Raw genomic sequence first — 23,675 nt, 5'->3', positions numbered from 1 at the left:
GTTTCATCTTTTTAATATGTCTCAAAGTATGTTTACAGTATTTGGACAAATAAGGTTTTTCATATATCTATCCATGGTGTCGTTTCTTTTGCGGTTTAGTATATATATTTCTTGTAACATTTGAGCATGTTGTAATATCTTAAAGTATTAAGAATTGTATCAACAATGCCAATGTTAGAAGTAATCTCCATAAATTCCTTACCTCTCTCTATGTTTAATACAAAATAAATATGAAACGTTTTTTTTGTAATAATCTGGAGGTATAATACTGACAGTATTATCATAATTATAAATAAATAACTGATCCTAAAATGAAGTAGTCCCCTACACGTACATTCAATGAAGAAACCTCAGGACATATGCGAGGGGCGTTCAATAAGGTTTGCAACTTCAATATGAGACCAAGTCGTAGAATATCTTTTGCACTTTTAATTTCAATAAAATCTCCATTCACCTCAATACGCAATTCCATTTGTCCCTCAAGCTTTTAATACCACTTTTATAGAAATCCACAGATTGGCCCTCTAACCACGCCTCTGTGGCAGCCTTTATGTACTCGTCATCCTGGAAGCATCTTCCACGTAGGGTAGATTTCATTTGCCGGAACAGGAAATAGTCACTGGGGGCTAAGTCTTGGCTGTAGGGTGGGTGATTTAACTGTTCGAATCCACATTCACATATGGCGGCCTGTGCACTTCTCGACTTGTGAACCGGAGCGTTGTCATGCAAAAGTAGAATACCACGTGTTAACATCCCACGGCGTTTCTGGCGAATAGATTTTCGCAATTCTTTCATTACATTAGCATAATACTGTCCATTGATTGTAGTTTTTGGTGGCATGGAAACAATCAGTAATATGCCTCTTGCATCCCAAAATATGGTGGCCATTACGTTGCCAGCCGATGGTTGAGTGCGAAACTTCCTCTTGGGCGGAGAAATGGGGTGCTTCCAGTGCATGGATTCCAATTTAGTTTCAGGTTTCCAGTGGTGGATCCCTGTTTCATCACCTTAACTAGACGAGAAAGAAATCTGGCTTCACCAGCAGTATAGAGATCCAGGAGGTCTCGGCAACTTTCAGTTCTCTGATGGCGATCTTGAACTTTGAGGTTTCTAGGTACCCATCTTGCAGATACCTTGGATACATACCAAGATGTTCATGAATAATTGTTCCAACAGTTCCAACTGATATTTGGAATTCCCTAGAAAGTTCAGACACTTTCACTCGTCGGTCAGACAAAATTCATCTTTCTATAGCAGCAATGGTTTCCGGTTGGGTGGCATCTGAAGGCCTGCCTGACCTTTGGTCACGTCTACGGACTCCCTACCCCTTTTAAACTGTAGAGACCAACGGCAAACTGTCGAATAGTCAGGAGCATCCTTACCAATCACTTTACACATGCAATTATGGATTTCCTTTGCTTTGCATCCCTTCTTAGTAAGGAACTTTATTACAGTGCGTTTTTCATGTTTGAGAGAATCCATGGCTGTGACTACCCTTAGGTGAATGAAGCCATCACATCTAACTTATTGTTGTGTCTGGAACTTGTTATGACACGTGTCATCCTGATGTTATGACTAGTGTCACCCCTGCCACAAGTAGACATTGTTTGTGTAAACACAAATGCCTAAGTTGCAAAACTTATTGAACGCCCCTCGTTACTTTCTGATATATCACTATCAACATTGTGCAACCATTTCAGGAAACAGTTGGGTGCATCAGTACATCACAATAATAGCTTCTATACATAACCAAACACGTGTCACTACCTCCAGTGAAGGGAATTTTCACGAAAATGACAAATATAATTGTCCAATAGGCAAGCACCATTCCATTCAATGCTTGTACATGTCCTCTTTCACGTTTTATTTCATGAAAGATAAGGATAAACTGTCCTGCTTTTGATATCATAGAAGTTAGATCAACTGAATGAAGTTAAGGTTTTGAAGATGGCAAATGATAGTTTTCAATTGAACTTCCTTCAGCCAATACCACATCATGGAATTCTAAGTCTGTAGACATAGCATGGTGTTTTCGTTTGCTGATTAGCTTTTCACAGTTTATTTGCATGACTAATTGCATTAATTTTATGACGCCTTTCAGACCAGCGGTCTAAACTCGCGTTTCGTGGCAAATTTCACGATTCCAGTACTCGTGAAGAATATTTAATGTAGGATCACTGAATGGAGGAATAAAGCTGAAGGGGTCGTTGTCACGGGTACTACAGATATGTAACCCAGGCACGTTTCAGTATACAGAAATGTACACTAGCCATACCAGAGCCTTCATCGTGAATTGAGGGAATTATGAGCATTGACGTGCTAAGTATTTTATGATATTCATGCTAGCTCAAAAGAACTTTGAAAAAATATGTAGGGTTAAAATGATAAAGTAAAATGACACTAAAGGTGAATTACATTTGCCGTTCACATATCAAAGTTTGATACATTGTTAACAAATGTTTAAAGCCACAGCAAGGCTACTCATGTTCAATATGCAAGGCGTATGCATCCAAGACATCATTTGCAGTCTACAACTGATTCAGGCACTAATATTTCATCAGCAGCAAACAATAAAAGAAATAATTCCTCGTCAGGAAATAATTGGAAACTGTGTTGACCATAACAACTAATTTCATTTCACAACTCACATATCAAGAATGAAAACAACAAAGGGCTTTAGATACATCCTTCGCGGAAACCAGAAGGGCAATTGAAAGACTCGGAAAGAGTTTTGTTGCATCTGTAGCGGCAATACAATTTCCGAGTCCCGTGACGGGATTCGAACCAGGACCTTCTGATCAGAGGTCGGACGCCTTGTCCACATGACCAAGCTGACAAGGTCTGTGGGTTGACTCCACGCCCTGCTACTCCCCCAGAAGGCACATCCCGGGCCGAAGTATGGGTACTGGGGTTTATTTTGCTCAAATCTAATATGAACGTGCTCAGACAGGTTGAATATCCTAGACGAAAATCGGATCTGTGTCGCCGGAATTTCCTCCTTCATAATTGCCCAAATAGCTAATCTGGTATTGAAAGTGCTGGTATCTTTAATATACCCCAAAATAATGATAGTTTCGTGGAATAGTCCGGAGTTACACACGTTATTGAAATGTGATTTCAAGAGGGACATGACATCATCATTAGCGTTTCAAGTAAAATCGCATCTTATCACGGGATGTATGCTGCCACAGGTAGGGGAGACGCCATCATGGGATGTACGCTGCGACAGGTTGGGGAGACGCCATCCTGTGATGTACGCTGCCACAGGTAGGGGAGACGCCATCCTGTGTTGTATGCTGCCACAGTTCGGGAAGACGCCATCACGGGATGTATGCTGCCACAGGTTGGGGAGACGCCATCCTGTGATGTTTGCTGCCACAGGTAGGGGAGACGCCATCACGGGATGTATGCTGTGACAGGTTGGGGAGACGCCATCCTGTGATGTACGCTGCCACAGGTAGGGGAGACGCCATCACAGGATGTATGCTTCCACAGGTTGGGTAGACTCTATCAGGGGATGTACGCTGCCACAGGTCGAGGAGACGCCATCACAGGATGTTTGCTGCCACAGGTAGGGGAGACGCCATCACGGGATGTATGCTGTCACAGGTTGGGGAGACGTCATCACGGGATATATGTTGCCACAGGTTGGGTAGACGCCATCACGGGATGTACGCTGCCACAGGTCGGGGAGACGCCATCACGGGATGTACGCTGCCACAGGTCGGGGAGACGCCATCACAGGATGTATGCTGCCACAGGTCAGGGAGACGCCATCACGGGATGTATGCTGCCACAGGTCGGGGAGACGCCATCACGGGATGTATGCTGCCACAGGTTGGGGAGACGCCACCACGGGATGTATGCTGCCACAGGTAGGGGAGACGCCATCACGGGATGTACGCTGCCACAGGTTGGGGAGACGCCATCACGGGATGTACGCTGCCACAGGTAGGGGAGACACCATCCTGTGATGTATGCTGCCACAGGTAGGGGAGACGCCATCACGGGATGTATGCTGCCACAGGTTGGGGAGACGCCATCCTGTGATGTATGCTTCCACAGGTTTGGTTGACGCCATCACGGGATGTATGCTGCGACAGCTTGGGAAGGCGCCATCACGGGATGTATGCTGCCACAGGTTGGGGAGACGCCATCACGGGATGTATGCTGCCACAGGTCGGGGAGACGCCATCACGGGATGTATGCTGAACAGGTAGGGGAGACGCCATCACGGGATGCATGTTACTTTATGTAGTCCAATGCCTGCCTACATAGACTAGAATTGCGGGTTGAAGCGGTTGTATCTGCTCGCATTACCAGTCCCCATCCTCCGGAAACTCTCCTGTTCATACGGCAGCGGTATATTCGACACTTCATCTAGGTGTAGCATCTACAAAACAAGAACAATCACAATGTTACACACTGTCGGAGTTACGTCACAATGATGCACCTTGTCGGACGTGTGACGTCACAATGGTGCAGGCTGTCGGAGTTATTTGTCACAATGAACCCGTGAAGATCCGGGTTGGAATAGGTCTTCAGCAACCAATGCTTCTCGTAAGAGGCGACTAACGGGATCGGGTGGTCGGGCTCGCTGACTTGGTTGATGCATGTCATTTTATCCAAATTGCGTGGATCGATGCTCATTATATCAATCACTGGATTGTCTGGTCTCGACTCGATTATTTACAGACCGCCGTCATGTAGCTGCGGCGTTAAACAACAAACAAACAATGATACAGGCTGTCGGAGATGTTACGTCACGATGATGCACGCTGTTAGAGGTGTTACGTCACAATGAGACACGCTGTCGGTGTAACTTCACAATGAGTCACGCTGTCGGAGTTATTACGCCACGAAGATGCAGGCGGTCGGACTGGGGCCTTCAAACACATGGGGCCGATGGGTTGCCTGGTGGGTAAAGCATTCATTCGTCGAACGCAGGGTTCAAATCCTCACATGGGCAAAGACTCATTCACACAATGAAACGCGCTGTCGGAGACGTCACACTGATACACACACTGTCGTAGATGTCACACTGATACACAAACTGTCGGAGATGTCACACCGATACACACACTGTCGGAGATGTCACACCGATATAAGCACTTTCAGAAGTGTAACCCTGATGCACGGACTGTCGGAGATGTCACACTGATACACACACTGTCGGAGATGTCACACCGATACAAGCACTTTCAGAAGTGTAATCCTGATACACGGACTGTCGGAGGGGTCACACTGATACACACATTGTCGGAGGTGTCCTAATGAGACAAGCTTTCGGAGGTGTCCTAATGAGACACGCTGTTTGAGGTGTCCTCATGAAACACTATGTCGGAGGTGTCCTAATGAAACACACTGTCGGAGGTGTCCTAATGAGACACAATGTCGGAGGTGTCCTCATGAAACACAATGTCGGAGGTGTCCTAATGACACCCACAGTTGGAAGTGTCCTAATGAAACACGCTGTCGGAGTTGTCCTAAAGAGACACGCTGTCGGAGGTGTCCTAAAGAGACACGCTGTCGGAGGTGTCTTAATGCTAAACGTTGTCAGAGGTGTCCTAGTGAAACACATTGTCGTAGGTGTCCTAATGAGAAACGCTGTCTGATGTGTTCTGATGAAACACGCTGTCAGAGGTGTCCTGATTAAACACATTGTCGGTGGTGTCCGAATGAAACACGCTGTCAGAGGTGTCCTAATGAAACACATTGTCGGAGGTGTCCTAATGAAACACGCTGTCGGAGGTGTCCTAATGAAACACGCTGTCGGAGGTGTCCTAATGAGAAACGCTGTCTAATGTGTTCTGATGAAACACGCTGTCAGAGGTGTCCTGATTAAACACATTGTCGGAGGTGTCCTAATGAAACACGCTGTCGGAGGTGTCCTAATGAAACACGCTGTCGGAGGTGTCCTAGTGAAACATGTTGTCGGAGGTTTCCTAATGAAACACGCTGTTTGAGGTGTCCTCATGAAACACAACGTCGGAGGTGTCCTAATGACACCCACAGTTGGAAGTGTCCTAATGAAACACGCTGTCGGAGGTGTCCTAAAGAGACACGCTGTCGGAGGTGTCTTAATGCTAAACGTTGTCAGAGGTGTCCTAGTGAAACACATTGTTGTAGGTGTCCTAATGAGAAACGCTGTCTGATGTGTTCTGATGAAACACGCTGTCAGAGGTGTCCTGATTAAACACATTGTCGGTGGTGTTCTAATGAAACACGTTGTCAGAGGTGTCCTTATGAAACACGCTGTCGGAGGTGTCCTGATTAAACACATTGTCGGTGGTGTCCTAATGAAACACGTTGTCAGAGGTGTCCTAATGAAACATGCTGTCGGAGGTATCTTAATGAAACACGCTGTTGTAGGTGTCCTAATGTTAAACGTTGTTGGAGGTGTCCTTATGAAACACGCTGTCGGAGGTGTCCTAATGTTAAACATTGTCAGAGGTGTCCTAATAGTCTATAATGAAACATATTTTCAGAGGTGTCCTATTGTTAAACGTTGTTGGAGGTGTCCTAATGGAACACGCAGTCAGAGGTGTCTTAATAAAACACGTTGTCGGAGGTGTCCTTATGTTAAATGTTGTCGGTGGTGTCCTAGTGTTAAACGTTGTTGGGGGTGTCTTAATGAATCACATTGTCAGAGGTGTCCTAATGAAACATGCTGTCGGAGGTATCTTAATGAAACACGCTGTTGTAGGTGTCCTAATGTTAAACGTTGTTGGAGGTGTCCTTATGAAACACGCTGTCGGAGGTGTCCTAATGTTAAACATTGTCAGAGGTGTCCTAATAGTCTATAATGAAACATATTTTCAGAAGTGTCCTATTGTTAAACGTTGTTGGAGGTGTCCTAATGGAACACGCAGTCAGAGGTGTCTTAATAAAACACGTTGTCGGCGTTGTCCTAATGTTAAATGTTGTCTGAGGTGTCCTAATGTTAAACGTTGTCGGTGATGTCCTAAAGTTAAACGTTGTCGGCGTTGTCCTAATGTTAAACGTTGTCGGTGATGTCCTAATGTTAAATGTTGTCTGAGGTGTCCTAATGTTAAACGTTGTCGGTGATGTCCTAATGTTAAATGTTGTCTGAGGTGTCCTAATGTTAAACGTTGTCGGTGATGTCCTAATGTCAAATGTTGTCTAAGGTGTCCTAATGTTAAACGTTGTCGGTGATGTCCTAATGTTAAATGTTGTCTGAGGTGTCCTAATGTTAAACGTTGTCGGTGATGTCCTAATGTTAAATGTTGTCTGAGGTGTCCTAATGTTAAACGTTGTCGATGATGTCCTAATGTTAAATGTTGTCTGAGGTGTCCTAATGTTAAACGTTGTCGGTGATGTCCTAATGTTAAATGTTGTCTGAGGTGTCCTAATGTTAAACGTTGTTGGTGTCCTACCTCCTCTGGGGAGAGTTCCCAGTCCCTGTTGCCAGCCGCCATGTTGGCCTCGAGTTGTGGGATGTCCCTGCTGCCGATAATTATTGATGCTACGTTTTTGTGCAGGACCCACTTCTGTGCAACTTGGGATACACTCCTATCTGAAAGACATTTGGAGATGTTGAGCAGGCGGTCGCATGAGGTGCGGGCTCCCACGACTGGCATATCTGCAGTGTGGCAGTGCATGGTTATTTGGTATACCAGAGATATAACAGTCTTGGCGTCCACTTTTAAACCCTCGTTTACAGGGATGAAGTAGTCACTGCTGCAACTCATGATTTCATTGAATTGCATAAAACGGTCGACAGGAATCTATCCGCACACCGAAGGAAATAAAACCATCGTATTCAAACAAAACACTTTAACAAAAGGCTACCGACAAACGTAACACTGTAGCTGACCCCTGCATTTCGGTATTACAAGATGTATTTTTATACGTTTTCACAACTGAAACATATCTGTTCAGAAAAATGATTAATGTCGACTGAACGACTGAAAAAGACTTCCCAGCGCTTGATCGTGAAACACGCGTGTCTGTCAACTGAAATGTCATTGATTAAGGCATTTCTGTAAAGTGGTCAGTTAGAAAAGTTATACCCACATGGTTTACGATGACTTTGAAAACTACAATCTTCAACTTAACGTATGCCTACTTACGGGAATAAGTTGAATGGCCTAAACATAACTTCCAGAAACAGATTCAGCCTTCAATTCAATTTAATCGCTTTTTACCAGCAATAGGCATCGTGATCGCATTCATATGGAGCTAAATTTTGTTCCAGCCGTTAAGTTTTGATCCGATTTTGCACAGGGCCACGGATAGCCATACTATACTGACTGTACTGATAAAATTAAAAAAAGACTTTTTTTTTTAATGTAATCAGTACAGTCAGTATAGTATGGCTATCCGTGGCCCTGTGCGATTTTGTTAATCCATGTACACCAGGCAGACCTGACAGCCCTTGTACACTGTACACAGTCGGGTTGGGCAAGCTGTGTGAGCGTGGTACCTACTGTGGGTGTTGGCGACATGCGTGAGAACGTCGAGTGTGTTCCACAGTCGTGTGTCTGCCTGCAGCTTGGTCCAGGAGGGGAAGATCCGCTGACACCTGGACTCGTCCTCTGCCAGCCAGGCCAGGCGGGTCCCCTGACTACTGTTGACCTGCGGGTCCCCGCGCTTGTACTTCCCCGTGAGTAGGCCGCTGTTACAGGGCATATGGCTTTTGTAATAATGTATATTGACTTTATGTCACAGTCATTCTAAATTGGAGCCGAAATCAACTTATTTTGGTAATGACATTTTTTGTAATGCAATTGTAGAATTGATATATGATAATGTACAGCTAGCTGGATCACGCACAAGTGCGTGAGTGATCGAGACAAAATATATAATGGCATCATCATTATCCTACACATGTAAGTCCGAACATACCTACGTGTGAATTCCCGAGATGAACACGATATGGAAATGCCCTGGTACACAGGTAGATCGAAAGCCAATGTATGAAACATCGCCTTCAGAATGTCTCACCTCATCAGTGTCCCCCAAGCCATCACACCAATGCCGACCTGATTACACACAGCGAAGGCATCCCACTCCGAATCTCGGGTACCAAGGCTGTAGCGTTGCTGTGGACACATACCACACACAGACACAGTTACCACATGTAGATCTGAGGACAAGTATCACACACAGACACAGTTATCACACACAGACACAGTTATCACACACAGACACAGTTACCACACACAGACACAGTTACCACATGTAGATCTGAGGACAAGTATCACACACAGACACAGTTATCACACACATACACAGTTACCACACACAGACACAGTTATCACATGTAGATCTGAGGACAAGTATCACACACAGACACAGTTATCACACACAGACACAGTTATCACACACAGACACATATACCACACACAGATACAGTTACCACATGTAGATCTGAGGACAAGTATCACACACAGACACAGTTATCACACACAGACACATATACCACACACAGACACAGTTACCACAGGTAGATCTGAGGACAAGTATCACACACAGACACAGTTATCACACACAGACACATATACCACACACAGACACAGTTACCACATGTAGATCTGAGGACAAGTATCACACACAGACACAGTTATCACACACAGACACATATACCACACACAGACACAGTTACCACAGGTAGATCTGAGGACAAGTATCACACACAGACACAGTTATCACACACAGACACATATACCACACACAGACACAGTTACCACATGTAGATCTGAGGACAAGTATCACACACAGACACAGTTATCACACACAGACACATATACCACACACAGACACAGTTACCACATGTAGATCTGAGGACAAGTATCACACACAGACACAGTTATCACACACAGACACATATACCACACACAGACACAGTTACCACATGTAGATCTGAGGACAAGTATCACACACAGACACAGTTATCACACACAGACACAGTTATCACACACAGACACATATACCACACACAGACACAGTTACCACATACAGACACAGTTACCACACAAAGACACAGTTATCACACACAGACAGTTATCACACACACACACACACACAGAGTTATCACACACAGACAGTTATCACACACAGACACAGTTACCACACACAGATACAGTTACCACACAAAGACACAGTTTCCACATACAGACACAGTTACCACACAAAGACACAGTTATCACACACAGACAGTTATCACACACACACACAGAGTTATCACACACAGACAGTTATCACACACAGGCATAGTTACCACACACATACACAGTTACCACACACATACCACACACAGGCACAGTTACCACACACAGACACAGTTATCACACACAGACACAGTTACCACACACAGACACAGTTATCATACTCAGACACATATACCACACAGACAGTTACCATACACAGACACAGTTATCACACACAGACACATATACCACACAGACAGTTACCACACACAGACACAGTTATCACACACAGACACATATACCACACACAGACACAGTTATCACACACAGACACATTTACCACACACAGACACAGTTATCAAACACAGAAACATATACCACACAGGCACAGTTACCACACACAGACATGTTACCACATGTCGATCTGTGGTCAAGTACCGCTCACCCGCTTTCAGGCGGGCTCAATAAAGACTTTTTTACGGTAGATGTTGAAATTTGCCTTCCTGTTGTCGTACGGATTTCTCTATTGGAGAACAGGAGCAGAATCTATTGCGTAATGTAAGTAATGTAATGAGACGATCTTGCATAGGTGCCTTTCTAAACTTGTGCTTAGCTGTTGTAGGTGATTTAGTGATTGTGGGTTTGTCTTATGTGTGTACCTGCATCAGTGCTGTTCATGCATAACGTAACCTTTCATTGTGATTAGATGTTGCGTTCAGCCGCCACGATGTTGTAAATGTTCGCCTCAACGATAGCCACTTTCAAATCATTAGGTTGTCGGTAGTTTTTAAATATATAATTCCTTTTACACATGTACATGGTTTCTAAATAATCTCAATTTCATAAATGCCCTATCAACAGAATCCGTAATACCCACAACATGACAGCATGGCGGGTTCTTGAGTTAACACGGACCTATCTTTCTTAGGAACTAACTAATAAGTACGATGGGTACGGCCTGTGGGTTGAGATACATGCGTGTTTGGCTCACCTGTAGGCTGATGAAGGGGTTGAGCCCAAGTCGGTCTGTGATGTCTGCCATCTTCTGCACCATCCAGCCACACAGGTTGCTGTTGCCGCCGTACCGGATCTTACCGCACCGGACGAGGTCGTCAAACGTCCGCACAGTCTCCTCAGCAGGAGTCCCCTTGTCCCAGAAGTGTGTCTGATATACACAAAAACACCTTGTCAGTATAGCGGTAAATCGTGCTATGCAACCTATTACCCTGCAACGGAGCGGCGGGGCAGCATCGTGGTTGAAACGTTCGCCCGCCTCGCCATAGGGTACAATGTTTGAATCCCATTACTGGTGTCCCCTGCTGGAACACTGCTAAAAGCGGCGTACAAACATGCTCTGGACCTTCGGACTATTTTGATGATGGAGCGATGTTTGTGGTATTGGAGCACTCTAAGTGCCTGCTGCTGGTCTCGGTCAATAACCGATGTTTGTGGTGTGGAGCACCCTTAGCGTGTGTTGCTAATATTGGTCAATGACCTATGTTTTTGGTATTGGAGCACCCTTAGCGTGTGTTGCTAATATTGGTCAATGACCTATGTTTGTGGTGTGGAACACCCTTAGCGTGTGTTGCTAATATTGGTCAATGACCTATGTGTGTGGTATTGGAGCACCCTGAGCGTGTTGCTAATATTGGTTAATGACCTATGTTTGTGGTGTGGAGCACCCTTAGCGTTTGTTGCTAATATTTGTCAATGACCTATGTTTGTGGTGTGGAGCACCCTGAGCGTGTGTTGCTTATATTGGTCAATGACCTATGTTTTTGGTATTGGAGCACCCTGAGCGCGTGTTGCTAATATTGGTCAATGACCTATGTTTGTGGTGTGGAGCACCCTCCACGCATGTTGCTAATACTGGTCAATGACCTATGTTTGTGGTATTGGAGCACCCTGAGCGTGTTGCTAATATTGGTCAATGACCTATGTTTGTGGTGTGGAGCACCCTGAGCGTGTGTTGCTTATGTTGGTCAATGACCTATGTTTGTGGTGTGGAGCACCCTTAGCGTGTGCTGCTTATATTGGTCAATGACCTATGTTTTTGGTATTGGAGCACCCTTAGCGCGTGTTGCTTATGTTGGTCAGTGACCTATGTTTTTGGTATTGGAGCACCCTGAGCGCGTGTTGCTTATGTTGGTCAGTGACCTATGTTTGTGGTGTGGAGCACCCTGAGCGCGTGTTGCTTATGTTGGTCAGTGACCTATGTTTGTGGTGTGGAGCACCTTTAGCGTGTGGGACTTGTTGCGGTCAATGCCCTGTGTTTGTGGTATGTGGCTTCCTTAGCGTGTGGGACTAGTCGCGATCAATGACCTATGTTTGTGGTATGGAGCACCCTTAGCGTGTGGGGCTAGTCGCGGTCATTGCCCTGTGTTTGTGGTTTGGAGCACCCTTAGCGTGTGGGACTAGTCGCGGTCAATGCCCTGTGTTGGTGGTGTGGAGCACCCTTAGTGTGTGGGACTAGTCGCGGTAAATGCCCTGTGTTTGTGGTATGGGGCACCCTTAGCGTGTGGGACTAGTCGCGGTCAATGCCCTGTGTTTGTGGTATGGGGCACCCTTAGCGTGTGGGACTAGTCGCGGTCAATGCCCTATGTTTGTGGTATGGAGCACCCTTAGCGTGTGGGGCTAGTCGCGGTCATTGCCCTACGTTGTGGTTTGGAGCACCCTTAGCGTGTGGGGCTAGTCGTGAACAATGACCTATGTTTGTGGTGTGGAGCACCCTTAGCGTGTGGGACTAGTCGCGATCAATACCCTGTGTTTGTGGTATGGGGCACCCTTAGCGTGTGGGACTAGTCGCGATCAATGCCCTTTGTTTGTGGTATGGGGCACCCTTAGCGTGTGGGACTAGTCGCGGTCAATGCCCTGTGTTTGTGGTATGGGGCACCCTTAGCGTGTGGGGCTAGTCGCGGTCAATGTATTGGAGCAGCCTTAGCACGTGTTGCTGGTCTCGGTCAGTGATTTATATTTGTGTTATAGGCTTACCTGATACAGGTCTATGTAGTGTGTCTGTAATCTCTCCAGGCTTCTCTCCACGGACTGTGTGATGGAACGTCGGCTCAACCCCTGGCTGTCGGAGTGGAGTCCCACCTTTGTCGCAAGCACGACATCGTCTCGGCTGCGCCTGCAAGGTGACGTAAAAATATGACATCGCCTTGCCCTGTGTTTAATGTAAACATTAGTGACGGGGAAGAGAACAAACAAAACCTTTTATAGTTCGCCTGTTTTATTTAGTTCATAATTTTTTATTTTCAATTACCTAACAGTTGTGTGATCCACCCGTATTTACATGTATACTAACGGGAAAAATAGTAACTGTGCTTCATATGAAGTTCAATTAAAATAAATGTATTCTAAAATTAAATAATGCATCTTTCAATACATATTCATGAAGATTCACAGTTTGCACATTTGTTCGGCGCACAATTTAGATTTTTGTTGGGAGCAAACAGGAATGGCGCAAAACGAAGTTGCCAGGCACTTTAATGTTCACCGAAACACAATATAATCCCTTTAGAGACGTTATCTATAGCAAGGCAACACTCATGATCTGCCACGGGCCGGTGGTCCACTTGTGACATCACGTCAACAAGACAACAATTTTCATCTGGTGCTTTTACGAAATCGATACCAAACCGACACATTAACAGCTTGAACAATTCCCGGGTTGAAACCAATTAATGGCAGAACTGTACGCAACTTGTTGAGGGAGCACAAACATCCAGGCTCGACGTCCAGCGATACGCCCAATTTTGCCCCAACGTTAACGGGCATGCTGATCTTCAGAAGAGAAGACTGGGATAGTCGCACTTGATGTGTGGGCTGAATATGAGTCCCGCAGATGTAGATAAAACATTCAGAAGCTGTTGGTGAGTACCAAGAATTATGAATTAGCTGACGTCCAGCGACGGATATCGTAAATACAGTCCTCCCGCCCACTTTGTAATGTTGAACTTTATCTGGCTTGATTCCTAGATATAACTGATTGTCATGAACACATCCGTGGAAGTTGAGTCCATGTTTCCCTATTATGCTGCCAATGGGTTGAATGTATAATGAAAACAAAGAATGTCCCAAAGCTGAACCTTGCGGGACTCCACAGGAAATACGACATGAAGTGGATTTATTTCCATCAACTTGGACTTGTACGCCCAGTCAGATAAGACCCTGAATTATAAATTCATATTCTAGAAGAGTAAGAAGAATATGGTGATGCACAGTGTCGAAATTAGCCGAAATATCTAGCATTACCAAAAGCACAACTTCATGCATATCCAGATATCGCAGAACGTCATAATTGACTTTTCGTTGGACAGTTTCGGTGTTTCGACTTGTAGGCAGATTGGAATTCCTCAAGAAGCTGATGTTCATATAAATGTTGATTTAACGTCATGAGAACAATCTTGGATAGGAATACTTCTTAAGGCCTGTCCTGTCCAGAGAGGAGGGGAGTGATAATGGCACATTTGAAGGAATTCGGAAAACATCCATCTTGTAATGTAGTGTTAATGATAGATGCCATCACAGGAGCACAGGTGTTTGTGCATCTTTTCACACAGGATCTAGTGCATGATTTATATGGTGCTGCCCTTGATTTTGGTGTTTGTTTCTTTGGGATCTGTTTCCGGAAACCACAGGTTCTCCCAAACCTGGTCGGGACTACAAAGCTAAGAAACTGTCTGTGTAGATGAGGGTTTGGAAATAAGACAAGACAAGACAAAACAAAAGAAAACAAAAGAAAACAAGACAAGACAAGGCAAGGCAAGGCAAGGCAAGGCATGGCAAGGCAAGGCAAGGCAAGGCAAGGCAAGACAAGACAAGACAAGACAAGACAGAACAAGACAAGACAAGACAAGACAAGACAAGACAAGACAAGACAAGACAAGACAAGACAAGACAGAACAAGACAAGACAAGACAAGACAAGACAAGACAAGACAAGACAAGACAAGACAAGACAAGACAAGACAGGACAGGACAGGACAGGACAGGACAGGACAGGACAGGACAGGACAGGACAGGACAGGACAGGACAGGACAAGACAAGACAAGACAAGACAAGACAAGACAAGACAAGACAAGACAAGACAAGACAGAACAAGACAAGACAAGACAAGACAAGACAAGACAAGACAAGACAAGACAAGACAAGACAAGACAAGACAAGACAAGACAAGACAAGACAAGACAAGACAGAACAAGACAAGACAAGACAGAACAAGACAAGACAGAACAAGACAAGACAAGACAAGACAAGACAAGACAGAACAAGACAAGACAAGACAAGACAGAACAAGACAGAACAAGACAAGACAAGACAAGACAGAACAAGACAAGACAAGACAAGACAAGACAGAACAAGACAAGACAAGACAAAACAAGACAGAACAAGACAAGACAAGACAAGACAAGACAGAACAAGACAAGACAAGACAAGACAAGACAAGACAGAACAAGACAAGACAAGACAAGACAAGACAAGACAAGACAAGACAAGACAAGACAAGACAGAACAAGACAAGACAAGACAAGACAAGACAGAACAAGACAGAACAAGACAAGACAAGACAAGACAGAACAAGACAAGACAGTACAAGACAAGACAGAACAAGACAGAACAAGACAAGACAAGACAAGACAAGACAGAACAAGACAGAACAAGACAAGACAAGACAAGACACGACAAGACAAGACAGAACAAGACAAGACAGAACAAGACAAGACAAGACAAGACAAGACAAGACAAGACAAGACAAGACAAGACAAGACAAGACAAGACAAGACAAGACAAGACAAGACAAGACAAGACAAGACAGAACAAGACAGAACAAGACAAGACAAGACAGAACAAGACAAGACAAGACAGAACAAGACAGAACAAGACAAGACAAGACAGAACAAGACACACAAGACAAGACAAGACAAGACAGAACAAGACAGAACAAGACAGAACAAGACAAGACAAGACAAGACAGAACAAGACAAGACAGAACAAGACAAGACAGAACAAGACAAGACAAGACAAGACAAGACAAAACAAGACAGAACAAGACAAGACAAGACAGAACAAGACAGAACAAGACAAGACAAGACAAGACAAGACAAGACAATTTTATTCTGTATAGAGGCCAGTGGCCCAAAATACAGACATATAATGGTTTCATTTCTTAGCGCTATTTTCTTTCTTGTTTAAGTTGTCATGATCTGGAAATTTAGCGTAGAAGTCACTTCAATATACCTAGGAATTTAAGAAAATGTAAAACTTGTAACTTACACTGCGTTGAAACTACATGAATTCCATTTTCTTTCAGTGTGTCCAGCATATGTACAGTTAAGACAGTTATACATCTTCAAACTAACATACATAAATTTAACATTTTGATGTCATCGCCAAATTTTAACATTATTACTAATTTAGCAAAATATTTGTACTCTGCACAAATGGAAAGAAATATACGGTTAACTGTAATTCCGCTTGTTCCAAAACGTTTGTACACCAGGACCTAGGGTTGCCTGGAGTTGTTTCTATTTTCAATAACTGTTTGCCTGCTATGGAAAGCCTCGACTGCCGTAAAAGAATAATCACTTTGTTCCTTGCTGATTGAAATACCTGACTGTGAAGCTCAAGCCTTGTATGCCTCCTCTTTTTTCTACTAATCGACGTTCATGCTTAGCAGTTGTGACCGAATCTGCCATCCAACTACACGTCGTTACATGTGTATGCCACAGCTGTCCAGCACGTGACGAAGTGTCCTTGTAATCTCTTATGTGGCCTTTTTTAGAGTCAAGTATCGCAGTCTCTGATTCCGATATCACTTTCATTCAGGTAACCCACGATTTTAATATTGTTCTCAAATTGGTTGAGGTCGATTGATCTGTTCTTTCGATAGGAGATGGTCTTTCTTACTGGTTTTGGTTTCTTGATTTGAAGATTCGTAACAACACTGTAGTGGTCAGCGATGCCACTGTTCGTTGTCTGAACGTTGGGTATGATGTCATCAGAATATTTACTGATTGACAAATCAAGCGTACGTCCATTCTGAGGTGTAGGATGAGAGACATGCTGCTTCAGACTTAGTCTGAAAACAGAGTCCCAAAACTTTCTCGTTCCTGGATTTTTATCATCATCGAACATGGATGTTAAAATCCCCAGCAAATAATAAATGTTCACTGGTGTTACTGGCTAGTTCCAGAAATGGGTCAGTTCTTCAATAACCTGGTCAGGAGATGCTGTGTTGTTCCCCGTTGAAGGAGGACGGTAGACACAAGGTAATGGCGCCCCATCTATGGCTAATCTGAGGGCTAGTTGTTGTAAGCAACTGTACGACCTGAGGTTTTGACCTACATGTTTGACACCAATTTCAGGTCTATGTACAAGGGCAACACTTCCGCATTGCCGACCTGAGCCATGACTCAAAACAATGGAATAACCGTCTGGGAAGAGGTTATTGATGACAACCATGTCACATTCTTTCACCATTGTTTCTGTAATAACAAATACCTCAAGAGTATGTTCATTAATGCATTCATTAAGCCCTGCCGACTTGTTCCGGACTGATCTGGCGTCGCATAAACACAACCTGTTGGTCTTTCTCTTATTTAGATGCGTAGATATATACATCAGGTTGTCTTTGTTTATCCCATGCTGTGCTGGTTGTGCGCAGAGATGTCTTCGTGATGAGGTAACAATTTGTATGTGTCGCTTCCTTTTTCTGCCTCCTCGGCAACCCCGTCTCGTGCGCTTCCTGCCTGTGCATGCAATGTTAAAGGATGAAGTAAGCCTGGAAAGTTTGATTGAGCTGAGTAACCTCATGTATGGACGCTGCTCACCACTGTACACAATGGGTCTGGTTACCCCGTCAAGGTCGGTTTGGCTTCCCTGATTGGTATGGATTTGGTGTTGAGAAGATTCAGTGACTGTAATCTTCCAAAAATTAAGAAACAAGACACTCAGAATAGGCAATAACATTGATGTTGAAAACTCAGACTTGAAACTTTAGAGACGCATTATACGTATGTTCACACACGCAGTGCCAATCTATGACAGATGTGCTGAACATAGACTACGCAAACTTCATTCAGATACAGAGCGGTGTTGCTTGCTGCTTCTCAGCGCGAAAGTCTCACTATATATATACATATATATATATTTGTTATGAAGAAACATTGATCAGACGAATTACCAAATATATAAAGGTTTCATTTCATAAGATGGACAGTTACTTTTTCCGCTGGTATGTAAATACATTATTTTTCAATATGTAGCTCCTGACAGGCACGGTGTTGATAATGTAAATGTTGAATAGGGAGAAAGCTCTAAGTATTAGTGACGCACCCGTTCATCCACTGTCCTATGATGGCTTCCGACTGACCCAAAGAGTAGAGGTCGGCCGTGTCGATGAAGTTGCCTCCTAGTTCAAAGAAACGGTCGAGCAGAGCATGCGAGTTGGCGGCGTCACACTGGCCCGGGTATGGGTTCTGAAAGACACATTGTCAACACGCCTGTCAAGATAGTCACACTGGCTAGGGTAGGGGTTCTGCAACATACTGTGTCAACACCACTGTCAACACAGTGACACTGGCTAGGGTAGGGGTTCTGCAACACACATTGTCAACACACCTTTCAACACAGTGACACTGGCTAGGGTAGGGGTACTGCAACACACCTATCAACACAGTTATACTGGCCCGGGTAGGGGTTCTGCAACACACATTGACAACACACCAGACAACACAGTCACACTGGCCAGGGTAGGGGTTCTGCAACATACATTGTCAACACATCAATCAACACAGTCACACTGGCCAGGGTAGGGGTTCCGCAACATACATTGTCAACACATCAATCAACACAGTCACACTGGCCAGGGTAGGGGTTCCGCAACACACATTGACAACACACCAGACAACACAGTCACACTGGCCAGGGTAGGGGTTCTGCAACATACATTGTCAACACATCAATCAACACAGTCACACTGGCCAGGGTAGGGGTTCCGCAACACACATTGACTACACAGCCTCACTGGCCAGGGTAAGGGTTCTGCAGCACGCATTGTCAACACACCAGACAACACAGTCACACTGGCCAGGGAAGGGGTTCTGCAACACACATTGTCAATACACCTGTGAACACAGTCACACTGGCTAGGTTAGGGGTTCTGCAACACACATTGTCAACACAGTCACACTGGCTAGGGTAGGGGTTCTCTAACACACATTGACAACACACATTGACAACACAGTCACACTGGCCAGGGTAGGAGTTCTGCAACACACATTGTCAACACACCAATCAACACAGTCACACTGGCTATGGAAGGGGTTCTGCAACACACATTGACAACACAGTCACACTGGCCAGGGTAGGGGTTCTGCAACACACATTGACAACACAGTGACACTGGCTAGGGTAGGGGTTCTGCAACACAGCTGTCAACACACCTGTCAACAGTGACACTGGCTAGGGTAGGGGTTCTGCAATACACCTGTCAACACAGTGACACTGGCTAGGGTAGGGGTTCTGCAACACACATTGTCAACACACCAGACAACACAGTCACACTGGCCAGGGTATGGGTTCTCCAACACACATTGACAACACACATTGACAACACAGTCACACTGGCGAGGGTAGGGGTTCTGCAACACACATTGTCAACACACCAATCAACACAGTCACACTGGCCAGGGAAGGGGTTCTGCAACACACATTGACAACACACCAATCAACACAGTCACACTGGTCAGGGTAGGGGTTCTGCAACACACATTGTCAACACACCAGACAACACAGTCACACTGGCCAGGGTAGGTGTTCTCCAACACACCTTGACAACACAGTCACACTGGCCAGGGTAGGGGTTCTGCAACACACCTTGACAACACAGTGACACTGGCCAGGGTAGGGGTTCTGCAACACACATTTTCAACACACCAATGAACACAGTCACACTGGCCAGGGAAGGTGTTCTGCAACACACAGTGTCAACACACCAGACAACACAGTCACACTGGCCAGGGTAGGGGTTCTGCAACACACCTTAACAACACAGTGACACTGGCCAGGGTAGGGGTTCTGCAACACACATTGTCAACACACCAATGAACACAGTCACACTGGCCAGGGAAGGGGTTCTGCAACACACATTTACAACACAGTCAGAGTGGCCAGGGTAGGGGTTCTGCAACACACATTGTCAACACACCAATCAACACAGTCACACTGGCCAGGGAAGGGGTTCTGCAACACACATTGTCAACACAGTCACACTAGCCCATGTAGGGGTTCTGCAACACACATTGTCAACACAGTCACACTAGCCCAGGTAGGGGTTCTGCAAAACACATTGTCAACACAGTCACACTAGCCCAGGTAGGGGTTCTGGAACACACATTGTCAACACAGTCACACTAGCCCAGGTAGGGGTTCTGCAACACACATTGTCAACACAGTCACACTAGCCCAGGTAGGGGTTCTGGAACACACATTGTCAACACAGTCATACTAGCCCAGGTAGGGGTTCTGCAACACACATTGTCAACACAGTCACACTAGCCTAGGTAGGGGTTCTGCAACACATATTGTCAACACAGTCACAGGGTAGGGGTGTTCTGGAGCGTCCGGGAACAAGAGTCATGTTCCGATAGATAGTTGTTGATTAAAAAATACACAACAGCTTCGTGGATTGCGTTTAAGTTAGCATGCAGCACGTGCTGGCGTGGGTGAAAGTAAACTTGCATAGCGAGGGTAGGATCTTGCAGCAGGACATTGTCAGCACACCAGGTAGGCGATCAGTGGTAGTCGGTTTCAGATACTGACTTGCTAATTGCAACATTCCGAGTTGTAGTTCCTACACATTCAGGCAAAGTTCATTTTGTTTGCATTTAACGATTTACACACAATGTTTGCCTACAACGTTGCCGTGCCACATTTCATTTGAAACATACTCAAAACCTTAGACGTCACATCACCCACAACCCGATTGGTATTATTTATGTGCTCGAAAAGGCCGAACAGAAGAAAGTGAGGTGATATGGACACTAACTGACGTACAGATGAGGATTGTGGAGTCAGCCCTACCTGCCTCTCTCCGAACATCATGGTACCCAGACACACGCAGGACACCTTCAGCCCGGAACGTCCCAGGTAGCGGTACTCTATCTTGGTGGTGCCACTCATTATTCCACGTGTCGGCTAGAAAAAAACACAACTCATCACAGACCACATGCACAGAGGATAACTGCCTACATGGTAAGAGGTGGGACAAGGCCTTCCTTCAGTTCACTAGAGGTACCAGTTGTTGACACACTTCCCGATATTGTCACGTTAGTACCCTACGTTCCAACATGGAGACTTGACTGGTGCGTGACATGTAGATGCACCATATACCCATCTAATTAAAAACAAAAACAAAACATAGTTAAACTCTGGTTAAACCTGAAATAGCATCTCCATGAAAATTTATTTAATGGTAAATGTAGCAATATTCCATGTACCAACCAACATACATCCACCAACTAATGTACATTTACCAACCAATGTACATCCACCAACCAATATACATCCACCAACACATAAACATCCACCAACCAATATACATCCACCAACTAATATACATCCACCAACAAATATACACCAACCAACAAATATACATCCACCAACTAATGTACATTTACCAACTAATGTACATTTACCAACCAATGTACATCCACCAACAAATATACATCCACCAACTAATATACATCCACCAACAAATATACATCCACCAACTAATATACATCCTCCAACCAATATATACCAACCAACAAATATACATCCACCAACTAATGTACATTAACCAACCAATGTACATACACCAACAAATATACATCCACCAACTAATATACATCCACCACCCAATATACACCAACCAACAAATATACATCCACCAACTAATGTACATTTACCAACCAATGTACATACACCAACAAATATACATCCACCAACTAATATACATCCACCAACCAATATACACCAACCAACAAATATACATCCACCAACTAATATACATCCACCAACTAATGTACATTTACCAACCAATGTACATCCACCAACCAATATACACCCACCAACTAATATACATCCACCAACAAATATACATCCACCAACTAATATACATCTATGAACCAATGCACATCCACCAACCAAAATACATCTACAAAAAAATATACTTCCACCAACAAATATACATTCACCAACCATTATACATCTATGAACCAATGCACATCCACCAACCAAAATACATCTACAAAAAATATACATCCACCAACAAATATACATCCACCAACTAATATACATCCACAAAAAATAAACATCCCCATACAAATATACATCCACCAACCAATGTACATCCACCAACTAATATACATTTACAAACCAATATACATCTATGAACCAATGCACATCCACCAACCAAAATACATCTACAAAAAATATACATCCACCAACAAATATACATCCACCAACTAATATACATCTATGAACCAATGCACATCCACCAACCAAAATACATCTACAAAAAATATACATCCACCAACAAATATACATCCACCAACCAATATACATCTATGAACCAATGCACATCCACCAACCAAAATACATCTACAAAAAAATATACATCCACCAACAAAATTAATATACATCCACAAAATATATACATCCACCAGCATATATACATCCACCAACCAATATACATCCACACAAATTATACATCCACCAACAAATATACATCCACCAACAAATATACACCCACCAACAAATATTCAACCACCAACCAATGTACATCCACCAACCAATGTACATCCACCAACCGAAATACAACTACAAAAAATATACATCCACCAATAAATATACATCCATAAAAATATACATCCACCAGCAAATATATCAGCAACTCATATCATAGGGACACTATTAACCATCTTAGGTAACAAAACATTTCCACTACCAACTATTGCATCAATCGCCTCCTTCTGACGTTGTACGTTAATCGTGACCAGCTTAAGATCGTAAATGGGGGACACGGGTGGCTCGCTCACCTTTCCATGACAAGGATGTAGCTCGACAACTTACCTGTGAGTAGCAGGAGTTGGTTGTGAGGCTACGTCTTGGCCTCTTCTTTTATATCCCTCTGGGCGTCCTACGACCTGCCCCGGGCGATGGCTATATCGTTCACTAACCCATATTCCAACTGAGAACATTGTGGCGAGAATTAGAAAATAGATTGAGAAGAAAACTTTGCACTTTCCTTCAGCCGTTTCATATCTTGTCGTATATATTTGTATCCATCTTTTATAACGTGGTAATATGGCATGTTTGTTTTTTGGTTTTTGATATTCCTGTCATACCTGGCTTGTATGAAATATGAAATTGTTAAGCTAATACACCTATGTTTCCAATGGTTCTACTAAAATATAAGTCAGACCTGGTCAGCTCCACTCATACACATTTGACACT

General features: G+C 44.1%; 1 protein-coding gene across 1 annotated transcript; it reads right to left on the bottom strand.

Annotated features, from left to right (window-relative positions):
* Positions 1-570: 570 nt before the first annotated feature.
* LOC124116677 (uncharacterized oxidoreductase YrpG-like) lies at positions 571-22,600 on the bottom strand. The gene is made up of 8 exons (XM_046478108.2): positions 21,261-22,600; positions 18,513-18,655; positions 13,164-13,302; positions 11,164-11,337; positions 8,968-9,065; positions 8,451-8,638; positions 7,398-7,537; positions 571-4,393 (listed from the first exon to the last, which is right to left on the bottom strand). The coding sequence occupies exons 1-8, from the start codon at positions 21,357-21,359 to the stop codon at positions 4,280-4,282; spliced, it is 1,095 nt and encodes a 364-aa protein (XP_046334064.2). The 5' UTR covers positions 21,360-22,600; the 3' UTR covers positions 571-4,279.
* Between the last annotated feature and the right edge of the window lie 1,075 nt (positions 22,601-23,675).

The sequence above is a fragment of the Haliotis rufescens genome, unplaced genomic scaffold (assembly GCF_023055435.1).
Source record: "Haliotis rufescens isolate VD_foot unplaced genomic scaffold, xgHalRufe1.0.p SCAF_14, whole genome shotgun sequence".
Lineage (NCBI taxonomy): Eukaryota > Metazoa > Mollusca > Gastropoda > Lepetellida > Haliotidae > Haliotis > Haliotis rufescens.
This window is presented reverse-complemented; position numbering and strand designations above follow the sequence as displayed.